This window comes from Ranitomeya imitator, chromosome 4, assembly GCF_032444005.1.
Source record: "Ranitomeya imitator isolate aRanImi1 chromosome 4, aRanImi1.pri, whole genome shotgun sequence".
Classification (NCBI taxonomy): domain Eukaryota; kingdom Metazoa; phylum Chordata; class Amphibia; order Anura; family Dendrobatidae; genus Ranitomeya; species Ranitomeya imitator.
In genome coordinates this window covers 66,451,362-66,477,179 of record NC_091285.1, presented here as the reverse complement: position 1 = coordinate 66,477,179, position 25,818 = coordinate 66,451,362, and the positions used below count along the sequence as shown (strand labels likewise).

Genomic DNA, 25,818 nt, shown 5'->3' with positions numbered 1-25,818 from the left:
ACTACATGGCTCCTATATACTACGTGGCCTGTGCTATATACTATGTGGCTGATATATACTGCGTGGGCAGTGTTATATACTACGTGGCTGCTATATACTGCGTGGACTGTGCTATTTATTACGTGGCCAGTGTTATATACTGCGTGGCCTGTGTGATATACTATGTCGCCTGTGTTATATACTGCGTGGCTGCTATATACTGCGTGGGCTGTGTTATATAGTACGTGGTTGTGTTATATACTGCATGGCCACTGTTATATATTGCGTGGCCTGTATTAACGCATTGGGTATTCTACTATATGTATTTATATAGCAGCCACATAGTATATAGCACAGGCCACGTAGTATTTGCTATATACTACATGGCTCCTTTATACTACGTGGCCTGTGCTATATACTATGTGGCTGCTATATACATACATAAATACATATTCTAGAATACCCGATGCCTTAGAATGAGGCCACCATCTAGTATATATATATATATATATACTGTATATATATATATATATATATATATATATATATATATATATATATATACACATCATATATGTTTAAAGTCGTGTAAGAAAACACGTTCATTAAGATGTGTATATATACAGTATGTTTATATTTATATATATCTATATATGTGTATGTATCTCTACATATATATTTATACGTATATATGTATGTATATATACGTGCATCGTATATGTTTAAAGTCTTGTAAGAAAACACATTCATTACATTATTTATATATCCATTATCAATTGAGTTTTATTATAGTATATGTATTAAATTTGATAAGAAAACTCACTTGATAAGTTTATGTATATAGCTGAATGTTTTCCTCCCCGTATATTATTGCCTATAAATATGTACATACAGTATATGTCCAAAGTTTTGTAAAACACTTTCATACATTTATCATAATGTGTTTTCTTCTAATACTTTATACATATACTATCTAATATACAGGTACACAGATATCTATATTTTCATATATGCACACATTAATAAATATATGTATATAAACATGCCCAGTATATATGTGTGAGCATTGAGCAGTGAGTGCTACGCTATAGCTTGTCACTTCAGATCTGTCAGAGCTTCTTAATGTGTTAAGCTTTCCATGTGCAGACGTGAGGAGCGTCCACAGCATATTCGCACCAGCAATTAAACTCACCAGGCCATGTGTTTGGGGTCACATATGACGCACGTGGAGAAGGTGCATGGATTAATAAAGATACCCTTCCCTCCAAGTATCTGGAGCATGGTGACTGCAGCTCAAGAGGACAAGGAGGATTTATTATAAGACTGCTCCATGGAAGAAAACATGGTGCAAAATTACAGCCTGAAGATGCTGAAATAGAATTGTAAACTTGTGACGCTAACGACTAAATACCTGGTGTAGAAAGTGATGTCAATACAAGAGGCGCTTAGTATCCATTAAAGGAAGGCTAGGTATGTTGAGGGTGATGTCAGTGCTTAGCATTGTTCTACAATGGGGTATTACGGTACTTAAGTCCTTCCTACAAAGGTTTCTTTTCATTTTTGGACTTTTTTCTCCTCTTCTTCCAGCTACCATGACATTTTTATTTTTGTATGATTTTTACATAAATAAATTGCATTTTATTGCATGAACTAAGTCTTTGATCACCTATCAACCAGCAAGGATTCAGGCTCTCAAAGACCTGTTAATTTTTCATTAAGGGTTTGTGCACACGTTGCGGATTCCATTGCGGATTTTTCAACACTGATTCTGCAGAATCCGCAGGTAAAATGACCTGCGTTTTACCTGCGGGTTTTCTGCAGATTTTGTGCGGATTTCGCCTGGGTTTTTACACCTGCGGTTTCCTATAATGGAGTAGGTGTAAAACGCCTCGGATTCCGCACAAAGAATTGACATGCTGCAGAAAATAATCTGCGTGGAATTTTCCGCAGCATGTGCACAGCAAATTTGGTTTTTCATAGGTTTACATGGTATTGTACGCCGCATGGAAAACTGCTGATCCAGAGGAGGCAAGGGAGAAGGTCATATGGTCAGATGAGACCAAATCAGAACTTTTTGGTATCAACGCCACTCACTGTGCTTGGAGGAAGAAGAAGGATGAGTACAACTTTAAGAACACCATCCCAACCATGAAGCATGGTGGGGGAAACATCATAGTTTTTCAGGTGCTTTTCTGCCAGGGGAACAGCATGACTGCACTGTATTGAAGTGAGGATGGATGGGGTCATGTATCACAAGATTTTGGCCAACAACCGCCTTCCCTCAGTAATATCATTGAAAAATGGGTCGTTGCTGGGACTTCCAGTATGACAGTGAACTGAAACACACAGCCAAGGCAACTAAGGAGTCTTGTGTGGTGGGCATGCATACAAGTCATTCACTGGCGGACACTGACAGTGCAGAACTCCTGTGCAGAATTTGTGTCCGGGCCCCCCTATCAAGCCACCCCCCATATAACACACAGATTTAGGAATTTTTTAGTGTGCAGTCTGATGCACACGCACAGAGACAGTGGAGAAGATGGGGAATTGATGTTTTCTGTCTTCTCTGCACCTGTGCTGCGATTCTATCAGGCAAGAGAATGGGATTACACTCAGATGACAGTGTGCTCAAACTCATGACAGTGTCATTGGCATACTCGGCCCGATTGTCTCATAGAGTAAACTGCAGTGTGAGCGAGCCGTAATAAGTATATTAAGCACAATATAATGAAATATGCACACACCCATTCACGCATTATTATTGTGCATAGTACACACCACCATACAATACATTGCTTACAGATCATGAGGAATTAAAGAAAAAAAAAAAGACTAGCACATTATACACCCATAGGCAAAAAGCATGCCATACGGACAGCACACTGACCAATACAAGTCAATGATGTAAAGTGCCGCTCGTTGAGACTAAGCTTCCTGTTTTAGTGCTCACAGCAGGACGCTACCGTCTTCCTAAGGTCCTCCTTTTCCGCCGGACCGCGCTTTTCCCAGACTTCTAAGCTTTTCTTGACGCAGCAGTCCCCAAATGTCTGTGCTGTCTTGCCGCCTCTGTAACTATCTTCTTACATGCTGAGCCTTGTAATTCCACACACTAAACCTGTGTTCTGCTTTCTCCATCTTCTCTCCACACTCTACCCACTGACGCACACTGTCTCAAAACGGGAGGTGCTTTTCCTCCTAACTGCTCTACCCCTCCCAACTTTTGAGCTATAACCCACGTGCTAGCTATTTACTCCTCCTGAGTGATGTGTAACCTATATCCCTATGTTCTGTAATCAGAGGCACAGCTAAGGGTTCAGCTCAGGGGGGGCGAACCATCTGAGTGGGCCCCTAACCCTTGATTACAACTATGTTGGCACACTTTAATCATGGGTATAGGGGGAACCTCAGCAGATGATCCTGCTGTAATCGAAAATATATAATGGCCCCCGCATTAGCCCCCACGTTGTATCTCCCTTGGATTCTGGTCTCTGTCCCTTTCTGTGGGCTGCAAATTGCAGAAAATAAAAACAACCAGTAAATGGGTATAGAGTCCATCATATGGGAATAGGTCCCTGAATGAATCCAGGTAACCCTAAAAAGAATACTCTTGTCTGGACAAGACCCTAAAGAGGTGAATGGAAAGAAAGAGGAAAGCAGAAGAAAGGGGGGGGGGGGGAGGTAAAACATCACACAATGAAAGAAGAAAGTGCGCCCCCCTGTATGTCATCTCTTCTTTTTTTCCCTTCTCCCCATTTGTGGGCCTTGTTATTCAGAGTATACATATGCATCTATATGTGATTGTGATTATCTATACTCACCTATAGGCTGTTTCCATTTTTATTCTATTTGGCTCTTCATCATATATATTTATCCTCAACTTTATGGGGATTTTTATTGTTTATATAAATGGCATTTTCATGTTCGTTACCTTGTATTTACTGATATGAGATGACACACACTGGACTGATAGGACCCTGACCACGGCTACAGGACCACATTACAAGAGATAGAGAGAGATGCTGAGAGAGAGACTGAGAGACAGACAGAGAGAGCGAGACAGAGACCGAGACTGAGAGACAAAGAGACTAAGAGACTGAGAGACAAAGAGACTGAGAGAAAGAGAGACAGAGAGAGACTGACAGAGACTGAGAGCGAGACAGAGAGAGACTGACAGAGAGAGAGCGAGACAGACAAACAGAGAGAGAGTGAGACAGAGACTGAGAGAGACAGAGACAGAGAGACTGACACAGAGACTTAGAGAGAGACTGAGACAGAGAGAAAGACACAGAGAACGAGACTGAGACAGAGAGCGAGACCTTGAGTGAGAAAGACAGACAGACTGAGAGACAAAGAGACAGGAACTGAAGAGAGACTGACAGAGGGAGAGACTGACAGAGAGACAGACAGATTGAGACTGACAGAGACTGAGAGCGAGACAGAGAGAGAGAGAGACCGAGAGAGACTAAGACAGAGACAAACTGAGAGCGAGACAAAGACTGAGCCAGAGAGAGACTGCCAGAGAGTGACAGAGAGAGACAGAGACTGAGAGAGACAGAGACTGAGAGAGCGCAAGACAAAGACAGAGAGACTGCCAGAGAGTGAGAGAGACAGAGAGAGACTGACACAGAGACTCAGAGAGAGACTGACACAGAGAGAAAGACACAGAGAACGAGACTGAGACAGAGAGCGAGACCTTGAGTGAGAAAGACAGACAGAGACTGAGAGACAGAGACTGAGAGACAGAGACTGAGAGACAGAGACTGAGAGACAGAGACTGAGAGACAGAGACAGAGACTGACAGAGAGACTGACAGAGAGACTGACAGATTGAGACTGAGAGTGAGACAGAGAGTGAGACAGAGAGCGAGACAGAGAGCGAGACAGAGTGAGACAGAGAGCGAGACCGAGAGAGACTAAGACAGAGACAAACTGAGAGCGAGACAAAGACTGAGCCAGAGAGAGACTGCCAGAGAGTGACAGAGAGAGACAGAGACTGAGAGAGCGCAAGACAAAGACTGAGACAGACTGCCAGAGAGTGAGACAGAGACAGAGACTGAGAGAGAGACAAACAGAGAGAGCAAGACAAAGACTGAGACAGAGAGAGACAGAGACTGACCCTGAGAGGCAGATACTCAGAGAGAGACTGAGAGAGAGCGAGACAGAGAGTGAGCGAGACAGAGAGAGAGAGCGAGACAGAGTGAGCGAGATTGAGAGAGCAAGACTGTGAGCCAGACTGAGAGACTGACAGAGAGACAGAGAGCGAGGGAGACTGACAGAGACAGAGCAAGAAACCTCAAGGACATGTCAGGAGGGGACCAGTGTCCTGCCTCCTTACTGCACAGTGCAGTCACCTCCAGTTCCCTGCAGCCTGAGCTCCTAAGTCATCCTATCTCCTGTCCGGCTGCTCCTGTATGCAGGGCTCAGGGAAGGAAGAAACAGCATTCTGAAGTCTCTTCAGCAGACACCACACAGCCGGAAATGTGTGTGTGTGTGTCTGCAGTATGCTCTGCTGGAGGCAGCAGGTACAGTGCCGGCACCCAGCGTCCCCGGACACATGCTCCTCTACAGAACAGACCGCGGCAGTGCAGGGAGATTCTGTCCCTGCTCTACCGCAGAGCTCAACTATGTGGCGTGCACAGCAGGCTAATATAGTTGAGGGTAGCGTAGCTCCAGGTGGGCCCCTCTGAGCTCTGGGCCTGGGGCGACCGCACCCTCTGCCCCCCTGGTAGCTACGCTACTGTCTGTAATTGTTCGCCTAGTTGACAGACCTCCCCAATCCCCAGGGACAGCCATGAGGCGATGCCTCAAGAAAACCGAACACAAAACGGCCAAAAGGATTAAATATACACTTTATATCAAATATGCAAAAACAACATAATCAAACATCAGTTCTTGGTTACTTACCTCAACGTCTTTTTGAGGGGGACACCCTCTCACACTCTACAGGTGGTCCTTGACTCTTTGACAACTCTTCTGTTAATTATTTTTACTCCTCTGTCTGAAATCTTGCGTGAAGCACCTGGTCGTGGCTGGCTCATGTTGAAATTATGTTCTTTCCACTTCTGGATTATGTCACTAACAGTGCTCACTGGAACATTCAGTAGTTCAAAATCCTTCTATAACCAATTCCATCAGTATGGTTTCCCACAATAAGGTTGTAAAGGTCTTGAGACAACTCATTTGTTTTACCCATCATCATGAGATGTTTCTTGTGTGGCACCGTGGTAATGAGACGCCTTTTTATATGCCATCAGTTGAACCAGCAGATATTATTTTTCACTAAGTGGCGGGATTGCACTATAATTACTGACAGATTTTACCTGGTGTCATGACTATACATGGTGTTTTGCACCTCTTTCTTCATGTGTTCAATACTTTTTCTCTTTATTACACATACCTTAATTTATGGACAGCTATGGTTTGAGTTATTTGCCTGGTTGGACTGCACTGGTTGTTACCGACATCTGGTTAGAATTGCATGTCAATAGCACCTTTACAAATATATTTATTTGGAAAACTGTTGATGTGTTTAATACTTATTTCACCCGCTGCATATGAATTAGTGGTTACAAAAAAATCTGTCTCCAATTTGAGTCCACATTTTCTGACACTTGTAACTTTTACAGTTTTCAATCAATAGAGTTGTGTGCGGGCTTATTTTTTGCATGATAAGCTGCAGATTTTATTGCAATTTTAGACACAATGTTTTGAAGTCTTTTATTGCATTGTTATGGCAATTCTGGTACATCAGCATTTACAGTATAGGGTAAAGGTGATCTGACAGCAGATTTTTGCTATTTAATCTGAGAGAAGCATAATATACAGAAAAATACACTAATTCAGGGTATGTGTCACTTATAAGGCTGTGTGTTGTAGTTTCAATATGAGTGTTTTATCAGCAGGAGGCCATCACTAGCCTCCTCCTGGCCTCACATGCAGGCCTGTCAGGCTAATCTGTGGAGCCCCACACAACTGATTGACAGCTAGTTGACAATGCGCAGTGTACACAGGCAGCTGCTTATCAGGGGTATGAGCGAGTTATACACTGCTCAGCATTCTGACCACGACTACATCTCCAATAGAGAAAACAGGGATTCTATCAAAACTATACCAAGCAGTGTAGTAAGTGACATATTGCTGGAATCAGGGTCTCTGCCCCATACATAATGCTGCTCTTAGATTACATAGCAACAACCTGCTGAGAGATTCAATTTAAAAATTATATTTTAATAGGACAGTATATAAAGAACGCAACAGTAACTGCATGGTCAATACCAGACAATAAGGGCAGTGCAAATCTGATAATGCTATCATTGTAGAAGAAGCTTAAAGGGGTTGTCCAGTTCAGAGCGATAAATCTGCAGTCACTCTGTGTGACTGCAAACTTATGAATCCCCCCACTGCACGCACTGTGAGCTGGGGGGATTCGCAAGTTTCTGAGTCAGGATCGGAGGGTATGTATAAGTTATACATACTCCCGGCCAGTGAAATGACAAAAGAAAAGGCTGCTGACCAATACCAGGGATCATTCATTATGTAAGTGCGATCTATAATACCTGTCTATGTGTCCGTACAATCATACACCAGCAGTTTACTATGTCCCTATTATGGGTTTTGCACGTTCATGCATTTCTGCTTCTCTGTCTATGTGACATTTTGTGCTCATGTTCCTATGGTGATGGCTTTCTTCACCAGGGAAACGTGATCCTGAGCACTTATTCATGTGCATGCGTAGTCTTGCAGCCACTATTGTGGTATGGCGCCGTGGGGGTTGCTAGGGCGACGGTGGCTTTCATTATGTAAGTGTGATCCAAAATACCTGTCCATGCGCCCGTACAACTACATACTAGTAATCTATTATGTCCTTATTATGGGTTTTGTTTGTTTGTGCATTTCTGCTTCCTCGGCGTTTCGGAAGTTTACCTTCCGGCTGTGACTATGGCAACCTTTACTGCACAGACGCTGTGTTTTACATTCTCTTATGCGCACGCGCAGTCATACTAGTAATCTTTTATGTCCTTATTATGGGTTTTGTATGTTTGTGCATTTCTGCTTCCTCGGCGTTTCGGAAGTTTACCTTCTGGCTGTGAATATGGCAACCTTTACTGCACAGACGCTGTGTTTCACATTCTTTTATGCGCATGCGCAGACTAAACTTAGTTTTGTACATCAGTGCAGCCGTCTGGTATTCAGGAAGCATGCCCTCTCGTCATGGCAATGGTAACTTGTACTACGCAAACGCGACTTGCTACTCCTTTTACGCGCATGCGCATTTTTACGCTGTGCAACTTCCCCTTTTTGTCCACCGTGTGTGACGTAATCGCATGCAGTCCATGCAGCCTGTCCTGGCATTCCGGAAGCCTATATCCTTGCCTAACAGGTAACATTACCACAGCTGTGTCTTATCTATTTTGATTGATTTATATATATATATAATGGTTACCTAACAGACTAGAAATTCAGCCCCTGAAGAAGCTACCTAGCGGTGGCGACACGCATCGGGCATCTCCACAGGCTCCCCCACCATATGGCTGTTTAAGTATCGCTACACCGGGTTCTGTTCGATGGTCTATGGGTCTGCTTCTCTTGACATTTTGGTACCCTGCCCACTCATTTATTGTGGGCTATGACTCTCTTTTCAGGGGTCTTGTTCTATTGGAGATAAAGGGTTTCCTTCCACATTGAAGCCCCCATTAATTGTTTAGGCCCGTTCTTTGAACAGCTTTTTCTTTTGTCATTTTCCTGTACATGTCATGTTGAGCACAGGCGCATCCCTGTGTTACGGTGTGGTGCTCTCTATAGACTAATTACTCCCGGCCAGTGGCCTCGTTCCCATATGCTTGTTTGGAGCAAGGAAAGCCCTCTAGTTGGCCACACCCACTGGACTATTGTATTGACAGCCCTGGTCAGGAGTATGTATGATGCATATCATCTAGTTCCAGGTCAGAAACCAGCAAATCCCCGCAGGGCACAGTTTCATAAGTCTGCAGTCACACAATGTATCCGAACTCCATAAAAATTGATGTGTTGCCCTCCATGAGAGGTGTGTCTAGGTTTTCTGGCACCCGGGGCAAGAATTCAGTTTGGCGCCCCCCCAAGCACATATGTGATTTGCACACTTAGTTACATCTCATTGAGCTGCTCTTCCTAATTCAGTGTTGAGTGAACAACTGAGAGAAGCAGAAGAGAAGCTCGTTGTCACGTAACAGCGCAAGTATGAAAATCACATATGAGTGAAGCGGCCATGTGATGACTGCTGGCAGGGCCGGCTCCAGGTTTTTGAGGGCCCCGGGCGAAAGAGTCTCAGTGGGCCTCCCCCTTTAACACATACCACAATTCATGATGCACAGATATACTCAATAGACGGAACTTGTCATGTCCCCAAACTCTAATAGTAGGCAGATATGGGGTTAATCCACAGGTTAGGCTATGTCCCCACGATCAGGATATAGCAATGTTTTGGACACAGAGTATTTTCGCTGCATCCAAAATGCTGTGTTCTAATCATGCAGGTAAATCCGCATGTGTTCAGTGAAGTGAGTTTACGCAGCGGTAAATAGAAGCACAGTCGGCATGGGATTTCTATAAATCTCATCCACTATGCTTGTAATGTAGAACACAGTGCTTTGAGTGACGGCTTTTAAAAAAAAAAAAAAGCTACTGTTTTCTTATTCGTTGTAAAGATTTTTTTTTAAAGTCCATAAAATGTCAGTCGCTCCTGCCTCAAAGAAAAAAGTCCAGCAAGAATAAAGTCTTGAAAAAGAGCTCAGGTAAACCTATCTTTGCAGCTGCTGCTCCCGGTGACTTCCACAGCCGCCGCCATAGTGCACGGCTGGGCATCCACTGTTGGATGAGGAACATACCGGAGCTAGATGCGGACACAGCCACCAGTTCCCTGCCCAGCTCTCCTCTCTCCCAGGGGCTGTTCCTGTTCCTTTCCCGCTCCCCTGCCACACCATGCGCTGAGTGCGCTCCTCCCCCCGCTGAGGGGAATAGTGAGGACTCTGAGGAGGGAGAAGTTAATGGCGGGTCCATAAGGTCAGGATGTGACCGAAGAGACAGGGCCCGATGCAGGTCCCCTCTGTTCATCGGGCCCCATACGCCAGTCAGGGCAGTAATGCCCTGACGGCGGCCCTGCTGAACAGTGTGTGTGTGCAGCAGTGTCCCAGCGCGAGTGGGTCCCCCCGTCTCGCCAGGGCCCCGGCATTTGCCCGGGTGCGCCGGGTGCTGACGCCGGCCCTGACTGCTGGGAATCCTGCCAGTGGGGATATTACACACTGTTAGGATTGGCTACAGGGCAATTAAAGGGTTCATGGAGGTTTGAGATGAAAGTCTCCAGTCACTATAGGTGGCTGCAGCTTCTGAATTCTCACAGCACATGCACTGGACACTTTTAGGATTCTCCCTATCACAAGTATGCGAATTGTATACTTCTGGCCACATTTAGACTAGACGTGTCCAGCCTCGCTCAATTCATTTTCATTGAGTGAGCATACGCATGTATAGTCAGCACGTATACAAATAGCCAACGCTGGAAAATCCTGACAGCATGCTGTACACTGTGAGAATACAGAAGTCTGCACTCACATAGAATGACTCATCACAAACTTGGACAACCCCTTTAATACTCCTAACATAAATAAAAATACAAGAATTAGTATCACAAAAAAAATTACATCCTGGTACCTCATAGATGATGTTGTCGCTGGAGTCGTTCTCTTTCTTTTCTTCTTCGTTTTGTACATATTTTGTGCACCCATACCCCCACTCACTATACTGTGTCTGCACCCATCCCCCCATATATGCCCCTCATTTCACCCCTTCCTCCCTATATGTTGTCTTCAAATTTCTTCTGCTCACATATTTTGCCTGCTCCTGTCACTTCTTTGCTTTCCAAACTTGTGTTCTCAAATCATCCCCCGTTATACTAAATACCCTCATCACAGTAAATCCTCCCCAGGCCCGTTACAGTAAATCTTCCCCACACACTTTAAATTCGACCCCACACACAGTAAATACCCCCTCCTATACACTGTCACTACACCTCCACACACAGAAAATACCCCCCACACACAGACAAAGACACCCCCACAGTAAACATCTCCCCCACACACACTGTAAATTACCCCACACAATCAATAGCTCCCCTACACAGTAAATACACCCACTCACACACACAGTAAATACCCCCATACAACAAATAACCCCCATGGCAGTAAATACCCTCCATACACACAGTAAATACCTCCCCCACACAGTAAACACCTCCGTGATGGCAGTAAATACCTCCCACACACACACAGAAAATTCCCCCAATATACACAGTAAATACTCCCACCAGTAAATTCATCCACACACACACTAATACCCCCCACACAGTAAATACCCCCAATATACACAGTAAATACCTCCCCCACGCAGTAATACCCCCCACCCCCTCCCGGCAGTAAATACCCTCAGACACACAGTAATGCCAGTAATCCCTCCTCAGTGTCAGTAAATACCCCCTAATCTTCGGTGTCTTCAGCTCCACTAACGTGAAGCACTTAATAATAATAATAATAATGTTCTGTCCTCACTAGCTGAGGCAGGCTCATACGTAGCTATACAGTCAGCTAAACCGCTATACCGGGGTCCAATAAGGAGACTGTGGTTGAGTCTGTGCTTTATTAAACGTAGTGGTATATTGATGCGGTGAAACTGTGAACAATGATATACATAGAATCAGTGCATGGCATAGAAGATACATAATACACATGATATACATTATGCATAACATTTAGAAAGCTAGTGACTAAACTAGGAGTACAACTGGTTAAACTAAGCTAATATAGAGCAGAAATATCTATAGGAAGCATAAAGACATACCGGCAATGCAATCGCAAGGGGGATGAAGTGAAGCGTCTTTCCTTGAAGGCAAACCGAAGAAAGTGAAAGGAAAAATGGAGGGAAATCGAGGCTGAGCTACCATAATGCATTGCAAAGGAGGAGGAGAATCAGACATGGATAATACAAAAACAAGATTGAACTGCCAACATAACTCTGACCGCTAGAGGGAGCCAAAGCATCACAGATGAATAAAGGCATGAATATATCAATACTGTATACTGAGGAAACTGCAATTATGCAAGCAAATAATCAGGGTAACAATATTAGATGGCGGAGACAGAACACTCCCCGTCTGGCATCAACGGATGTCACTACTCCTTTCTTCCTTTCTTCCGAAGGCAACAATAGGACCAGTTCAGATACCAGTCTGGAAAATGTCTTAGGTTCATTCCCTTTGGTCATCCTTAGCTCAACTTTGCGGACGTTGCCGTCCTTGCTCGGGAACGTTGCGGTAACTAGACCAAGTGGCCACTGGTTCCGGTGAATCTGACAGTCTTTCACCAGAACAAGGTCACCTATGTTCAGATTAGGTTTAGCAGATTGCCACTTCGTACATGGCTGCAGGGTAGACAAATATTGCTTGCGCCACCTGTCCCAGAAAGTAATTGCAAGACTTTGTACCTGTCTCCATTGGCGCTTGTAGAGGTCCTTAGCGTCGAATCCTCCTGGAGGGGCACTGAACAGTCCCGTTTTCTGGGTAAGTAGAGTAGCTGGAGTCAATAACAAGGGCTCCTCAGGGTCGTTAGAAACTGGAACCAGGGGTCTTGCATTGATTATAGCTGCAGCTTCAGCCAAGAAGGTGATTAGGCTTTCGTGGGTAAGCCTCGCTGCTCCTTTACATTTTTCCATGTCACGAGTTCTGGTGGTCCTGAATGAGCGAGCTATATGAGTCAGGCAGGTAATGGCTTGAGTAAGTGACTTCCAACTTGAGAATCTGTCGAACCTGCAAGATCCAAGCTGGATAACAGAGGTCACTGTATGAAGGGTAGACACCTGAGGGCGGATTTCAGCATCTGAGTCCTCTCCTACTAGTTCAAAGGTGTCTGGAAAACATTCCTCAATGTACAATAGTTTTAGTCCCGAGAGCCACGTTGTGCTTCCTAGTCGACTTGCGTCAACTGCTCTAGTTGCATGATCTGCGGGATTCTGGTCTGTGGGTATGTAATGCCACTGCTTTGGATAATCGCCTGGTTTCGTTGTGGATATATCCCAGGACTACTTTGCTGTCTGAGTAGAACTTGGCCTGTGTCAGGTCGATATCCATTTCGGATGCGATGAACTCCGCTAACTCAACGGCTAAGACTGCGGCACAAAGCTCTAACCTGGGTATAGTGTGCTCTGGTTGTGGTGCGAGTTTGGCCTTTCCCATAATGAAACCAATGTGGCACTGACATTTGGAGTCTACAGTTTTGAGGTAGGCAACAGCGGCAATTGCTTTGACAGAAGCATCTGCAAATACGTACAGTCTTTGGCTCTGTATCTCAGTAGATGGCACAGGGGTGTATGGTCTTGGCACATGCAGGTTGGTGAGTGCCGCTAACGAGTTCTTCCACTCTTCCCACTGGATCCTCTTGTCAGGTGGCAGAGGTGCATCCCAGTCAGATGTTTCCCTAGTTAAGTCTCTTAGTAGGGCCTTGCCTTGTATAGTAACAGGAGCTGCGAAACCCAAGGGATCATACAGACTGTTGATGGTAGACAGGACGCCTCTACGTGTGAAAGGCCTTTCTTCCTGGCTGACCTGAAAGGTGAAAGTGTCTGATTGTAGATTCCAGAGAAGCCCAAGGCTGCGTTGCATTGGTGCGGGGTCTGACCCCAGGTCTAGGTCTCTGAGACCATTACATAGGTCTTGAGAAGGGAACGCTTGCATGAGTTCTTGGCTGTTTGAGGCTATTTTATGAAGCCTAAGGTTTGAGCAGGCAAGCATGTCCTGGGCTCTCCTGAGAAGACTGATGGCAGTCTCATTTGAAGGCATGGCTTTTAGACAGTCGTCGACATAAAAGTCCTTTTCTATGAATTGTCTGACATCTGCTCCGTATTCTGGTTCTCCTTCCTGAGCTGACCTTTTGAGTCCGTAAATGGCGACTGCAGGTGAAGGACTGTTGCCAAAGATGTGCACTCTCATGCGATACTCTGTGACTTCTTTAGTAGGATCATTGTCTCTGTACCAGAAGAATCTTAGGAAGTTCCTGTCTCTCTCTCTCACAAGGAAACAATGGAACATTTGCTGGATGTCAGCGATGAAGGCAATGGAATCCTTACGGAAGCGCATAAGTACACCCAGTAGTTTGTTATTGAGGTCTGGTCCTGTCAGTAGAACGTCATTCAGGGAGACATCATTAAATTTAGTACTGGAATCAAACACGACTCTGATCTGGCCTGGTTTCTTAGGGTGGTATACTCCGAACATGGGTAGGAACCAGCATTCTTCAGAGTCTTTGAGAGTGGGAGCTAGTTCTGCGTGACAGTTTTCAAAAATCTTTGACATGAAGGAGAAAAAGTGATCTTTCATCTCTAGTTTCTTTTGCAGATTACGTTTGAAAGAGGAGAAACGTTGTAATGCCTGATTTCTGTTGTTCGGTAGACGTGGTCTGTGGGTTTTGAAGGGAAGAGGTGCGACCCAGCTGTTGGTCTCATCTTTAACGAGTCCCTTGTCCATTACCTCAAAGAACAACTTGTCCTCTACCGACATTGCCACTTGGTTGTCCTGCTTAGTTCTCTGGAAGACTGTGCACCCTAACTGATCCTCATAGCTTCCTGACACTATACTGCTGTCGTGAGTAAAGTCTATTAAACGATCAGGTAGTTGGATGCTGTGTGGCAGTTCCCTGACATGGAACTCATTGTTACAAGGTTGAAACAGAGATGGACGTCCTTTCTCCAATGTATTTGTCAGCATGCTTGTCACAGAAGATGGGGCGTGCATGCGTCCCAAGCATACATTGCCAATTATGACCCATCCTAGGTCTAGCCTTTGGGCATAGGGAGCATTGTGGAGTCCATTGATATGACGTCTCACTTTATGAACCTGCAGGACATCTCTCCCCAACAGCAGAATTATCTGGGCCTGATGGTCGAGTTCCGGTATGAGGTGTGCTATTTGTTTTAAGTGAGCGTGATGGATTGCTACATCTGGCGTAGGGATTTCAGATCTGTTGTCTGGGATCTGGTTACATTCGATGATCGTAGGTAGTGGTAGGCAGAATTGTCCGTCTAAAGACTCGATCTGGTAGTCAGTAGCTTTCCTGCCTGCTGTTGTCACAGTACCTGCACACGTCTTTAAGGAGTAGGGAGTGCTTGGCCCTTTGATGTTGAATAGGTCAAAGAACGTTGATCTAGCCAAGGATCGATTACTTTGATCATCCAAGATAGCATACAGTCTTACAGCTTGGTCTCTATGGCCCTTCGGGTATACTTTGACGAGGCATATTTTTGAACAGGACCTACTGTCTATTGTCCCTTTGCAGACCTTGGTACATTGTGAAGTGATCTCTGGCGTAGCTGTATCAGTGTTCCTTTCCTCCCCGCCATGCTCACTGTCAGCTGGCGTGTTTTGTGTACTCCATGGAGCTGGGCGAGGGTGTAGAGCGGTGTTATGATCTGTGGTGCCACATTCTGTGCATTTTACACTGACCTTGCAATCCTTGGCGAGATGAGCTGTGGACGAGCAGCACTTGTAGCAGATACCGTTTTCTTTCAGGAAGCTTCTGCGATCTGGCATAGATTTTCCTCTGAAGGCTCTGCATTTCAGGAGAGGATGAGGCTTCTGATGAAGTGGGCACTGTTTGTCAGGGTCCTGCACCTTTGTCTCTGATTGGGAGCAGCCAGCAGACCTGTAATTAGAATCTGAAGAAGAAACATAAGTCTTGTGTACTGCTACAGATGTTCTGCGTGGATTTGCAGGTGGTGATGGTGTGGCATATGGTATTGCAAAGTCAAAGCTGGGATCGTTTCTAATTCTCGCTTGTTGGTGTATGAAGTCTACAAAAACGGAGAAGGGAGGGAATGGAAGGCTGTGTTTGTATTTGTACGTGGAACCATGTGTGAGCCACCTCTCCTGTAGATTGTAGGGCAACTTCTGGACTATAGGATTAATACCTCTGGCTGTGTCGAGAAATGCAAGTCCCTGTAGGTCGTCCTCGTATTTGGCAACTTGGACTTCCTTTAGCAAGTCGCTTAGCTCTCTAAGTTTCTGGAGACCTTTGATAGATATTTTAGGAAAGTCATCTATTCTTTTGAACAAGGCTCTTTCTATTACTTCTGCTGAGCCGTAACACTCATCCAGCCTTTTCCAGATCTTTTGAGGCCAGTCTCAGGGCGGTTTATATTAATGTCTCTGATCCTTACTGCGTGTTTGACTGACTCTTCTCCCAGGTATTTGACTAACAGGTCTATCTCATCCCTGTGTTGTAGCCCCAAGTCTCTAATGACATTTTGGAAGGAAGCTTTCCAAGCTCTGTAACCTTCAGCTCGGTCAGTGAATTTCATGAGTCCCTTGGCAACCAGTTCACGTCGTGTGAAGAACTTGGCAAATTCTGTCGTGAATCGGTTGTCAGCAGAGTATACTCGTGATGGGTCGCCCTGATAGTGATGTGAGGTGCGTTCGTACCTGTTAGTGTCCTCATGGTGGCGCCAGCCGGTATCGTAATGCTTCGGTTTGATGTACGGTGTGTCAGCAGGGTGATCCACGTTGGTTACCTGATGAGGGGCAAGGTAGTCATTAGCAGAGTTGTTTTGCCTCACATTTTCAAGTTTGTTTCTGTCCTGAGCCTCGTGACGACTCTCGCTCACTTCGCTGGAGGTGTCGTATTCTGGTTTTGGTACTGGTTCAGGGTTATAGTTTGGATCAGGAAGGTCATTAACATACTGAGATGTGCGTTGTGGTGAGTCTTGCAGTGGAAACTCCAGACTCGACGTACTGCTTTGGCGAGGGCTGCGGCAGCTTCCCTTTTTGCTGCTAGGCTTTCTAAGGCGGCATCCACACGTGCCTTCTCTAACTGCGTTCTTCTCTCTTGGTCGGCTCTCTCTAACTGCATTCTTCTCTCTTGGTCGGCTCTCTCTAACTGCATTCTTCTCTCTTGCTCATCTCTCTCTAAGCGCGACCTTCTCTCTTGCTCGTCTCTCTCTAAGCGCGACCTTCTCTCTTGCTCGTATCTCTCTAAGAGTGACCTTCTCTCTTCGTCATCTAGGTGTGCTTTTTCTAATTTAAGTTGCATCTCTTGGTCAGCAAAGCTCGCTCGTATTTTGGCGGCTTCAGCATTTGCGCGGGCAATGGCGACTGCGCTGCTGATGGATGTTGTCTTTGAGGAGACGGAAGTAACAGATCTTGTCCTATGTGATTTGTGAGACATGGTGTCTTGGGAAAGTGCTTGGCTGTGCAGAGATTGCTGCAGCTGTATTTAGTCTCTGAGTAGCCGGTGACTTGAATCCCACTAGCTGGATGGCTGCCGTTTCACTGATGAATCCCACTAGTTGGATGATTGCCGTTTCACTGTTCTGTCCTCACTAGCTGAGGCAGGCTCATACGTAGCTATACAGTCAGCTAAACCGCTATACCGGGGTCCAATAAGGAGACTGTGGTTGAGTCTGTGCTTTATTAAACGTAGTGCTATATTGATGCGGTGAAACTGTGAACAATGATATACATAGAATCAGTGCATGGCATAGAAGATACATAATACACATGATATACATTATGCATAACATTTAGAAAGCTAGTGACTAAACTAGGAGTACAACTGGTTAAACTAAGCTAATATAGAGCAGAAATATCTATAGGAAGCATAAAGACATACCGGCAATGCAATCGCAAGGGGGATGAAGTGAAGCGTCTTTCCTTGAAGGCAAACCGAAGAAAGTGAAAGGAAAAATGGAGGGAAATGGAGGCTGAGCTACCATAATGCATTGCAAAGGAGGAGGAGAATCAGACATGGATAATACAAAAACAAGATTGAACTGCCAACATAACTCTGACCGCTAGAGGGAGCCAAAGCATCACAGATGAATAAAGGCATGAATATATCAATACTGTATACTGAGGAAACTGCAATTATGCAAGCAAATAATCAGGGTAACAATATTAGATGGCGGAGACAGAACAAATAATAATCTTTATTTATATAGCGCCAACATATTCCGCAGCGCTTTACAGTTTAACAGTTTCAAACACAACAGTCATAGGTAACAATGTTAACAATACAGTAATAAAGCAAAATAAGACAAAATAAGACAACCCTGCTCGTGAGAGCTTACAATCTACAATGAGGTGGGGGAGATACAAAGTACAGGTGTGTATTTACAATGATGTATTTACAATGATGGTCCAGCCATCTTCAGGGGGTGGGGGTAGATGGAGATACTGAATGGGCTACACACACACAAACATAAAATGAGTTTGATTAGGGAACGTGATAGGCCGCTCTGAACAAATGAGTTTTGAGGGAGCGCCTAAAACTATGCAAGTTGTGGATGGTCCTAATATCTTGGGGTAGAGCATTCCAGAGGATTGGTGCAGCACGGGAGAAGTCTTGTAGTCGGGAGTGGGAGATACGGATTAGTGCAGAGGTTAGTCGAAAGTCGTTTGCAGAGCGCAGTGGTCGGCTAGGCCGATAGACAGAAATGAGGGAGGAGATGTAAGGGGGTGCTGCACTGTGGAGAGCTTTGTGGGTGAGAACAAGTACTTTGAATTGTATCCTGTAATGAATGGGCAGCCAGTGTAACGACTGGCGAAGCACTTACCACCAATGGTCTCTGCATCGGCGAGTGATGTCAGCAATGTGATCACATGGCCTGATCACGCTGCTGACTTCACTCTAACCCAGCGGTCAGAACTTCTTTCAGACGCGAGTACAATTGAATTCTGGGAGACAGCGTGCTGCAGCTTCACTGAGCCGGCTGTCAGCTTGACAGCCAGCTCAAAGAACTGTCGACTTTCACATGTCCCAGTGGCCACCCACCCGACATAAGCCTTTGCCCTCTATGGTAAATTTGAAAACTGCAGCGAGCATACTGAAAAATGGCACAAATTCTCAAAACGCGCTACATCCCTGCATACAAGTGCTGCCCTCTGTGGTCAATTGAAGTAGCGAGAATGAGCCTTTAGGAAGTCTCAGTTTCATTTTCGCTTCGTTAATTAAAGGGAACCTGTCACCCCGTTTTTTGAGATTGAGCTATAAATACTGTTAAATAGGGCCTGCGCTGTGTGTTACTATAGTGTATGTAGTGTACCCCGATTCCCCACCTATGCTGAGAAATAACTTACCAAAGTCGCCGTTTTCGCCTGTCAATCAGGCTGGTCAGGTCGGGAGGGCGTGTTCACAGCGCTGGTTCTTCCTCAGCTTTACGTTGGTGGCGTAGTGGCGTAGTGGTGAACAAGCAGTGCGCGATCTGCGCTGTCATCCCTTTCGTCGGTGGGGGCGGCCATCTTCCTGGGGCCGCGCGTGCGCAGATCGAGTGCTCTGCTGCACGGGGCTTCAGGAAAATGGCCGCGGGATGCCGCGCGTGCGCATTAGAGATCGCGGCGGCCATTTTCCCAAAGCCGAGATGCAAACTCGGCTTTGGGAAAATGGCCGCCGCGATCTCTAATGCGCACGCGCGGCATGCCGCGGCCATTTTCCTGAAGCCCCGTGCAGCAGAGCACTCGATCTGCGCACGCGCGGCCCCAGGAAGATGGCCGCCCCCACCGACGAAAGGGATGACAGCGCAGATCGCGCGCTGCTTGTTCACCACTACGCCACTACGCCACCAACGTAAAGCTGAGGAAGAACCAGCGCTGTGAACACGCCCTCCCGACCTGACCAGCCTGATTGACAGGCGAAAACGGCGACTTTGGTAAGTTATTTCTCAGCATAGGTGGGGAATCGGGGTACACTACATACACTATAGTAACACACAGCGCAGGCCCTATTTAACAGTATTTATAGCTCAATCTCAAAAAACGGGGTGACAGGTTCCCTTTAAACCTTGTGTTCTTTTGAGGACTCGTTTACGCAAGTGTATTTTCAGTCCGTGTGCTGTTCGTAAAGAAACAAACAGCACAAGGACCAATGTTATTTAATGGGTTAGTGCAGATTACTGGATTACATATGGACTATACACGGATGTCAAGGGAGAAAAAAAACTTTAGAGATTTCTGTATGATAATGACTTTTTCTTACAATTGAATGTATGGGACAAAGAAGAGATCCCAATCCATATAGAGAAATTCATCAATTTTTATTAATCAAGCCAAAAAACAATAAACAACCATAAAAAACAATAATAAAAAAGCAAAATGCCATCTAGGGGACGTCAGATTATTCCCCACACACAAAAAGGTCAACAATAATAAATACAGACAATTTTTACAGACAATTTTTATATCCACAGATTGGTGGTATATAGTGTTAATACATAATTATTCATATGAAAGACCTTTATAAATGTTATATTTCTTTCCAAAACCGCAACCTATTCTGCCTCCTCACCAAAAAATAATAAGTAATCAGGCTTAAATATCAACCAGGGACGTGGGAGATCTATCTCTAAGGATAATCACATAATCTCCATCAGTATGCACACCAATGTTTTTACCTAGTATGCCCTGATAATATAGAAATATGTGGCAGAATATGGAGGTTAATAATTACCTGAGGTGTGGATGGTCCTGGCGTCCCCTCACCCCGACGCGCGTTTCGACGCCTGCTTTTGCTTTTTATTATTTTTTTTGTTATTGTTTTTTTATGGTTGTTTATTGCTTTTTGGTTTGATTAATAAAAATTGATGAATTTCTCTATATGGATTGGGATCTCTTCTTTGTCCCATACATTTAATGATGTGGGATATGTTGTCACATTTTGATGAAGTGCCCTAGATATTATTGGACATGTTGATTTTTCTTACAATTGTGTAAACCTACCCTAAGGCTATGTGCCCATGTTGTGGATTTCTGTCCGGATTTTTACGCTCAGTTTTTTGAAAAATCCGCAGGTAAATACCTGCGAATTACCCTCGGATTTACCACAGATTTCCAGCGTTTTTTTTGTGCGGATTTCACCTGCGTTTTAACACCTGCAGATTCGTATTGAGGAGCAGGTGTAAAACGCTGCGGAATCCGCACAAAGAATTTACATGCTGCGGAAAATAACCGCAGCGTTTCCGCATGGTATTTTCCGCACCATGTGCACTGCGGATTTTGTTTTCCATAGGTTTACATGGTACTGTAAACCGGATGGAAAACTGCTGAGAATCCGCAGGCAAATCCGCAACGTGTGCACATAGCCTTAGAGTTGGCTTATTGGTAAATGATTGTTTTAAAGAGGATTACTTTTCCTAGATAGGTCATTTTTTATTTGATTTATTAAGTAAAAATGACAATGACAGTTTCTCTTTATGTTATACTGTTGGTAATCATGAGATATACCGTAAGTGTATGGATGGATGGATGAATAGATATTACACACTGCTAAAAAAAATAAAGAGAAAACTAAAATCCCACATCCTAGATATCACTGAATGAAATATGTCAGTTGCAAATCTTTATTCATTACATAGTGGAATGTGTTGAGAACAATTAAATATAAAAATGATTAATGTAAATGAAAATGAATATTCCATGGAGGTCTGGATTTGGAATGATACTCAAAATCAAAGTGGAAAATCAGATTTGCATGGTGTTCGGCTGTAAGCACAACCCCCATCTGTGGACGTCGGGCACTCAGACCGTCCTCATGGAGTCGGTTTCTAACCGTTTGTGCAGACACATGCACATTTGTGGCCTGCTGGAGGTCATTTTGCAGGGCTCCTCCTGTTCCTCCTTGCACAAAGGCTGAGGTAGCGGTCCTGCTTCTGGGTTGTTGCCCTCCATCGGCCCCCTCCACATCTCCTGGTGTACTGGCCTGTCTCCTGGTAGCATCTCCAGCCTCTGGACACTATGCTGACAGACACAGCAAACCTTCTTGCCACAGCTCGCATTGATGTGCCATCCCGGATGAGCTGCACTACCTGAGCCACTTGTGTGGGTTGTAGAGTCCGTCACATGATACCACAAGTGTGAAAGCACAACCAACATTCAAAAGTGACCAAAACATCAGCCAGAAAGCATTGGTACTGATATGTAGTCTGTGGTCCCCACCTGCAGAACCACTCCTTTATTGAGGGTTTCTTGATAATTGCCAATAATTTCGATCTGTTGTCTATTACATTTGCACAACAGCATGTGAAACTGATTGTCAAACAGTGTTGCTTCCTAAGTGGGCAGTTTGATTTCACAGAAGTTTGATTTAGTTGGAGTTATATTCTGCTGTTTAAGTGTTCCCTTTATTTTTTTGAGCAGCGTATATACCAATATTAATGACAAATATTTTGCATGCGGAGTAATGTAGATTTTTCCCGAATTCTGATTTTTGGGGAATTCTCCAGCACTTCTATGTCCTAAATTACCGTATACAGAAAAAAAACATAATATATCTATTTGCTACAGTTTATTGGTGTGCCATTTTATCTTCCAGAATCCACCGGTGATCTCTTACAGAAAGAGAGTGAGAACTTGGCTTACCGGTAAGTTCATCTATAAGCAGTTGTGAGGGATACAGCTGGACTCTGCGCCATATTTTTTTTTTCCAAGTCTATGATTACGTTGTGGGTTGTAACGTAGAGTATGTTTATTAATGAAAATAATATTCTATATTTTTTTCTGGTGGGGAGGTCTGTCTTATGGTTCATTTCACTGGATTTATAGGCTGTCAGTTCTATCTTGCAGTGCAGTTACTAAGGCCTTGTTCACACTATAAAAATAGCATTCAGACAAACCTTAACAAAGGACTACAATGACAGTGTTTTCTGAAAATGTGTATGTGCCTGTTTGAAAAGACAGATATTTCATAAAAACAACAGGAACAGAGTACATTTTGCCCCATGAGGTAATACTGAGGTAAAAAACTGACCAAAATACTAAACGTGTGCACATGACCGAAGGGAATGTAGGGGTGTCTTCTCGGGAAGCCCCTGTCCATCATCTATACACACTCACAACACCAGGGCATTTTTTACATGATGAATGTTTATAAGTGGCACCTTCCAGCAAGATTCGGATGGAGGCACTGGGCAATACTGAGGTGAGAACTATCGGACACCCTGCACACGGAGGTGGCTTAGGCCTCTTTCACACTTCAGTCTTTTGCTGTCCGTCGCAATGCGTCATTCTGTGCAAAAAATGCATCCTGCAAAGATGCCCGCAGGATGCGTTTTTTTGCCCTTAGACTTGTATTGCCGACAGATTGCGACGTATGGCCATACATCGCGTCCGTCGTGCACTGGATGCTTCGTCTTTTGGCGGACCGTCGTATCGAAAAAACATTCAAGGGAACGTTTTTTCGTACGTCGGATCCTGCAATTCCTACCGCGCATGCGCGGCCGGAACTCCACCCCCTCCTCTCCAGGACTTTAGAAGTTGAAAAACTGCATCCATTGCCCACGTTGTGCCGAATTTTCACAACGTCCATCGGTACGTCACGCCGACGCTTTGTAACGGCCGCGTACTGACGGAAGTGTGAAAGAAGCCTTAAAGGGGTGTTTCGCTCTAGCTAGCCTACAGTTCAGGTACCTCTCTCCATCCCCGATGTCAGATCGAGCTGGAAAGTTTGAAGTTTGCCTTAAGATTCACTTTGAGTGCACAAAAGTGAAATAATAGTAAGAGGAATAGAAAAAACAGCAATTCTGCCATTTTTTAACATTTTAAATTTCACGTTATTCACTGTGCTAGAAAAATAAAGTGTTTTCATTTTAGGTCAGTACGATTATGGTGATACCAAATTTATGTAGGTTTATTTTGTTTTATGTCATGCTATTCTCAGACCTATTGATTTTTTTTCTGTCAATGAAGCTATGTAAGGGCTTGTTTTTTTGGGGGGGTACTGAGACAAGCTGGAATTTGTATTACTATTTTGGGGTACTTATGAATTTTTTTATTACTTTTTATTCCATTTTTGGGAGTATGGATTATTTAAAAAATCTTAAATTGTTTGTTTTTTGCATCATTCTCTGTGCTGTATACTTGACAAACTAACAGAATTCTACTGGTCAATATAATTATAGAGATATAATTGACATGACTTTTTTTTATTTTTATTTTTTTGGTCACCACATTTTTATTAGAGTTACAGTTTGATTTCTCTTTGCAGTTTACAAAGCTACATAAGGCCACATTCACACATTCAGTATTTGATTAGTATTTATAAGCCAAAATCAGAAGAACAATCACAGGAAAAGTATTTTGTATTTATCACCCACTCCTGGTTTTGGCTTATAAGTTCTGATGTGAAATACTGAACGTGTGAACTGGGCCTTTGGGCTTGTTTTTTGCTGAACAAGCAGTAGTTTTATTGCTACTATTTTTTTAGATGCATTTTAGTTTTTGATCACATTTTGTGTAAATATTTTTGAGGCAAGAGTAAAAAAAAACAACGATTCTGGGTCTGTTTTTTTTCACACTACTCTCCATGCAAGAGTACTTTTATAGTTTTTTCACCAAAAAAACCATTTATTTATTAAAAAGGGATTATTTTTAAACTAAAAAAACTGTTTAGATTTTTTTAGTCCCACAAGAGATCTGTACCTGCAATCTGTTTATTTCTTTTCTAATACACTGCACTATATTGTAGTTCAGAGTACTATCTTTGCCTGTCGGTATAATACTGGCTGGTAGCCTATTCTACCCCACATGTGGCAGGATATAATATGCTTCTGAATTTGGCAGACCCAGAAGACATTATTAAAGGGAATCTGTCACCCCAAAATTGGCCTATAAACTAAGAGTACCGTCACACATAACGATATCGTCAACGATATCGTTACAACGTCACGCTTTTGGTGACGTAGCAACGATCCCGCTAACGATCTCATTATGTGTGACAGCGACCAACGATCAGGCCCCTGCTGGGAGATCGTTGGTCCTTGGGGAATGATCAGGACCATTTTTTGGTCGCTGATCACCCGCTGTTATCGCTGGATCGGCGCGTGTGACGCCGATCCAGCGATGTGTTCACTTGTAACCAGGGTAAATATCGGGTTACTAAGCGCAGGGCCGCGCTTAGTAACCCGATATTTACCCTGGTTACCATTGTAAAAGTTAAAAAAGAACACTACATACTCACATTCTGATGTCTGTCACGTCCCCCGGCGTCCACTGTGTCAGCGCCGGCCGTAAAGCAGAGCACAGCGCTGTGCTCTGCTTTATGGCCGGCGCTGACACACTCAGTGCAGGGAAACTCTTGGCAGCAGCGCGTGCATTAGCAGCGCTCTTGCTGAAAACAGTTTTAACCCTGTGGACGCCGGCAGGGGACGTGACAGACATCAGAATATGAGTATGTAGTGTTTTTTAGTAACCCGATGTTTACCCTGGTTACCCGGGTGCTGCAGGGGGACTTCAACATCGTTGAAGACAGTTTCAACGATGCCGAAGTCGTTCCCCTGATCGTTGGTCGCTGGAGAGCTGTCTGTGTGACAGCTCTCCAGCGACCACACAACGACTTACCAACGATCACGGCCAGGTCGTATCGCTGGTCGTGATCGTTGGTAAGTCGTTTAGTGTAAATGTACCTTTAGGCCACCGACATCAGGGGCTTATCTACAGCATTCTGTAATGCTGTAGATAAGCCCCTGATGTATCCTGAAAGATAAGAAAAACAAGTTAGTGTGGGTTCGGCGCCTCTCATCTTCATACGATGTCGTCCTCTTCTTTTCTTCCTACCGCGGCTCCTGCGCAGGCGTACTTTGTCTGCCCTGTTGAGGGCAGAGCAAAGTACTGCAGTGCGCAGGCGCCGGGAAAGGTCAGAGAGGTCCGGCGCCTGCGCACTGCAGTACTTTGCTCTGCCCTCAACAGAGCAGATAAAGTACGCCTGCGCCAGAGCCGCTGCAGAAAGACAAGAAGAGGACGACATTGTATGAAGATAGGAGGCGCCGGACCCGGACCGCAAAG

At 44.5% G+C, this 25,818-nt stretch overlaps 1 protein-coding gene across 3 annotated transcripts in view; it reads left to right on the top strand.

The window, feature by feature from the left end:
* LOC138675500 (F-box/LRR-repeat protein 21-like) overlaps nt 1-25,818 on the top strand; it is a 93,373-nt gene that overhangs the window by 37,295 nt on the left and 30,260 nt on the right. For all 3 annotated transcript variants that reach the window (XM_069763797.1, XM_069763798.1, XM_069763800.1), the window contains exon 2: nt 22,352-22,400. In XM_069763797.1, the coding sequence (XP_069619898.1) occupies nt 22,352-22,400 (49 nt within the window). The remainder of the gene's footprint in view (nt 1-22,351; nt 22,401-25,818) is intronic.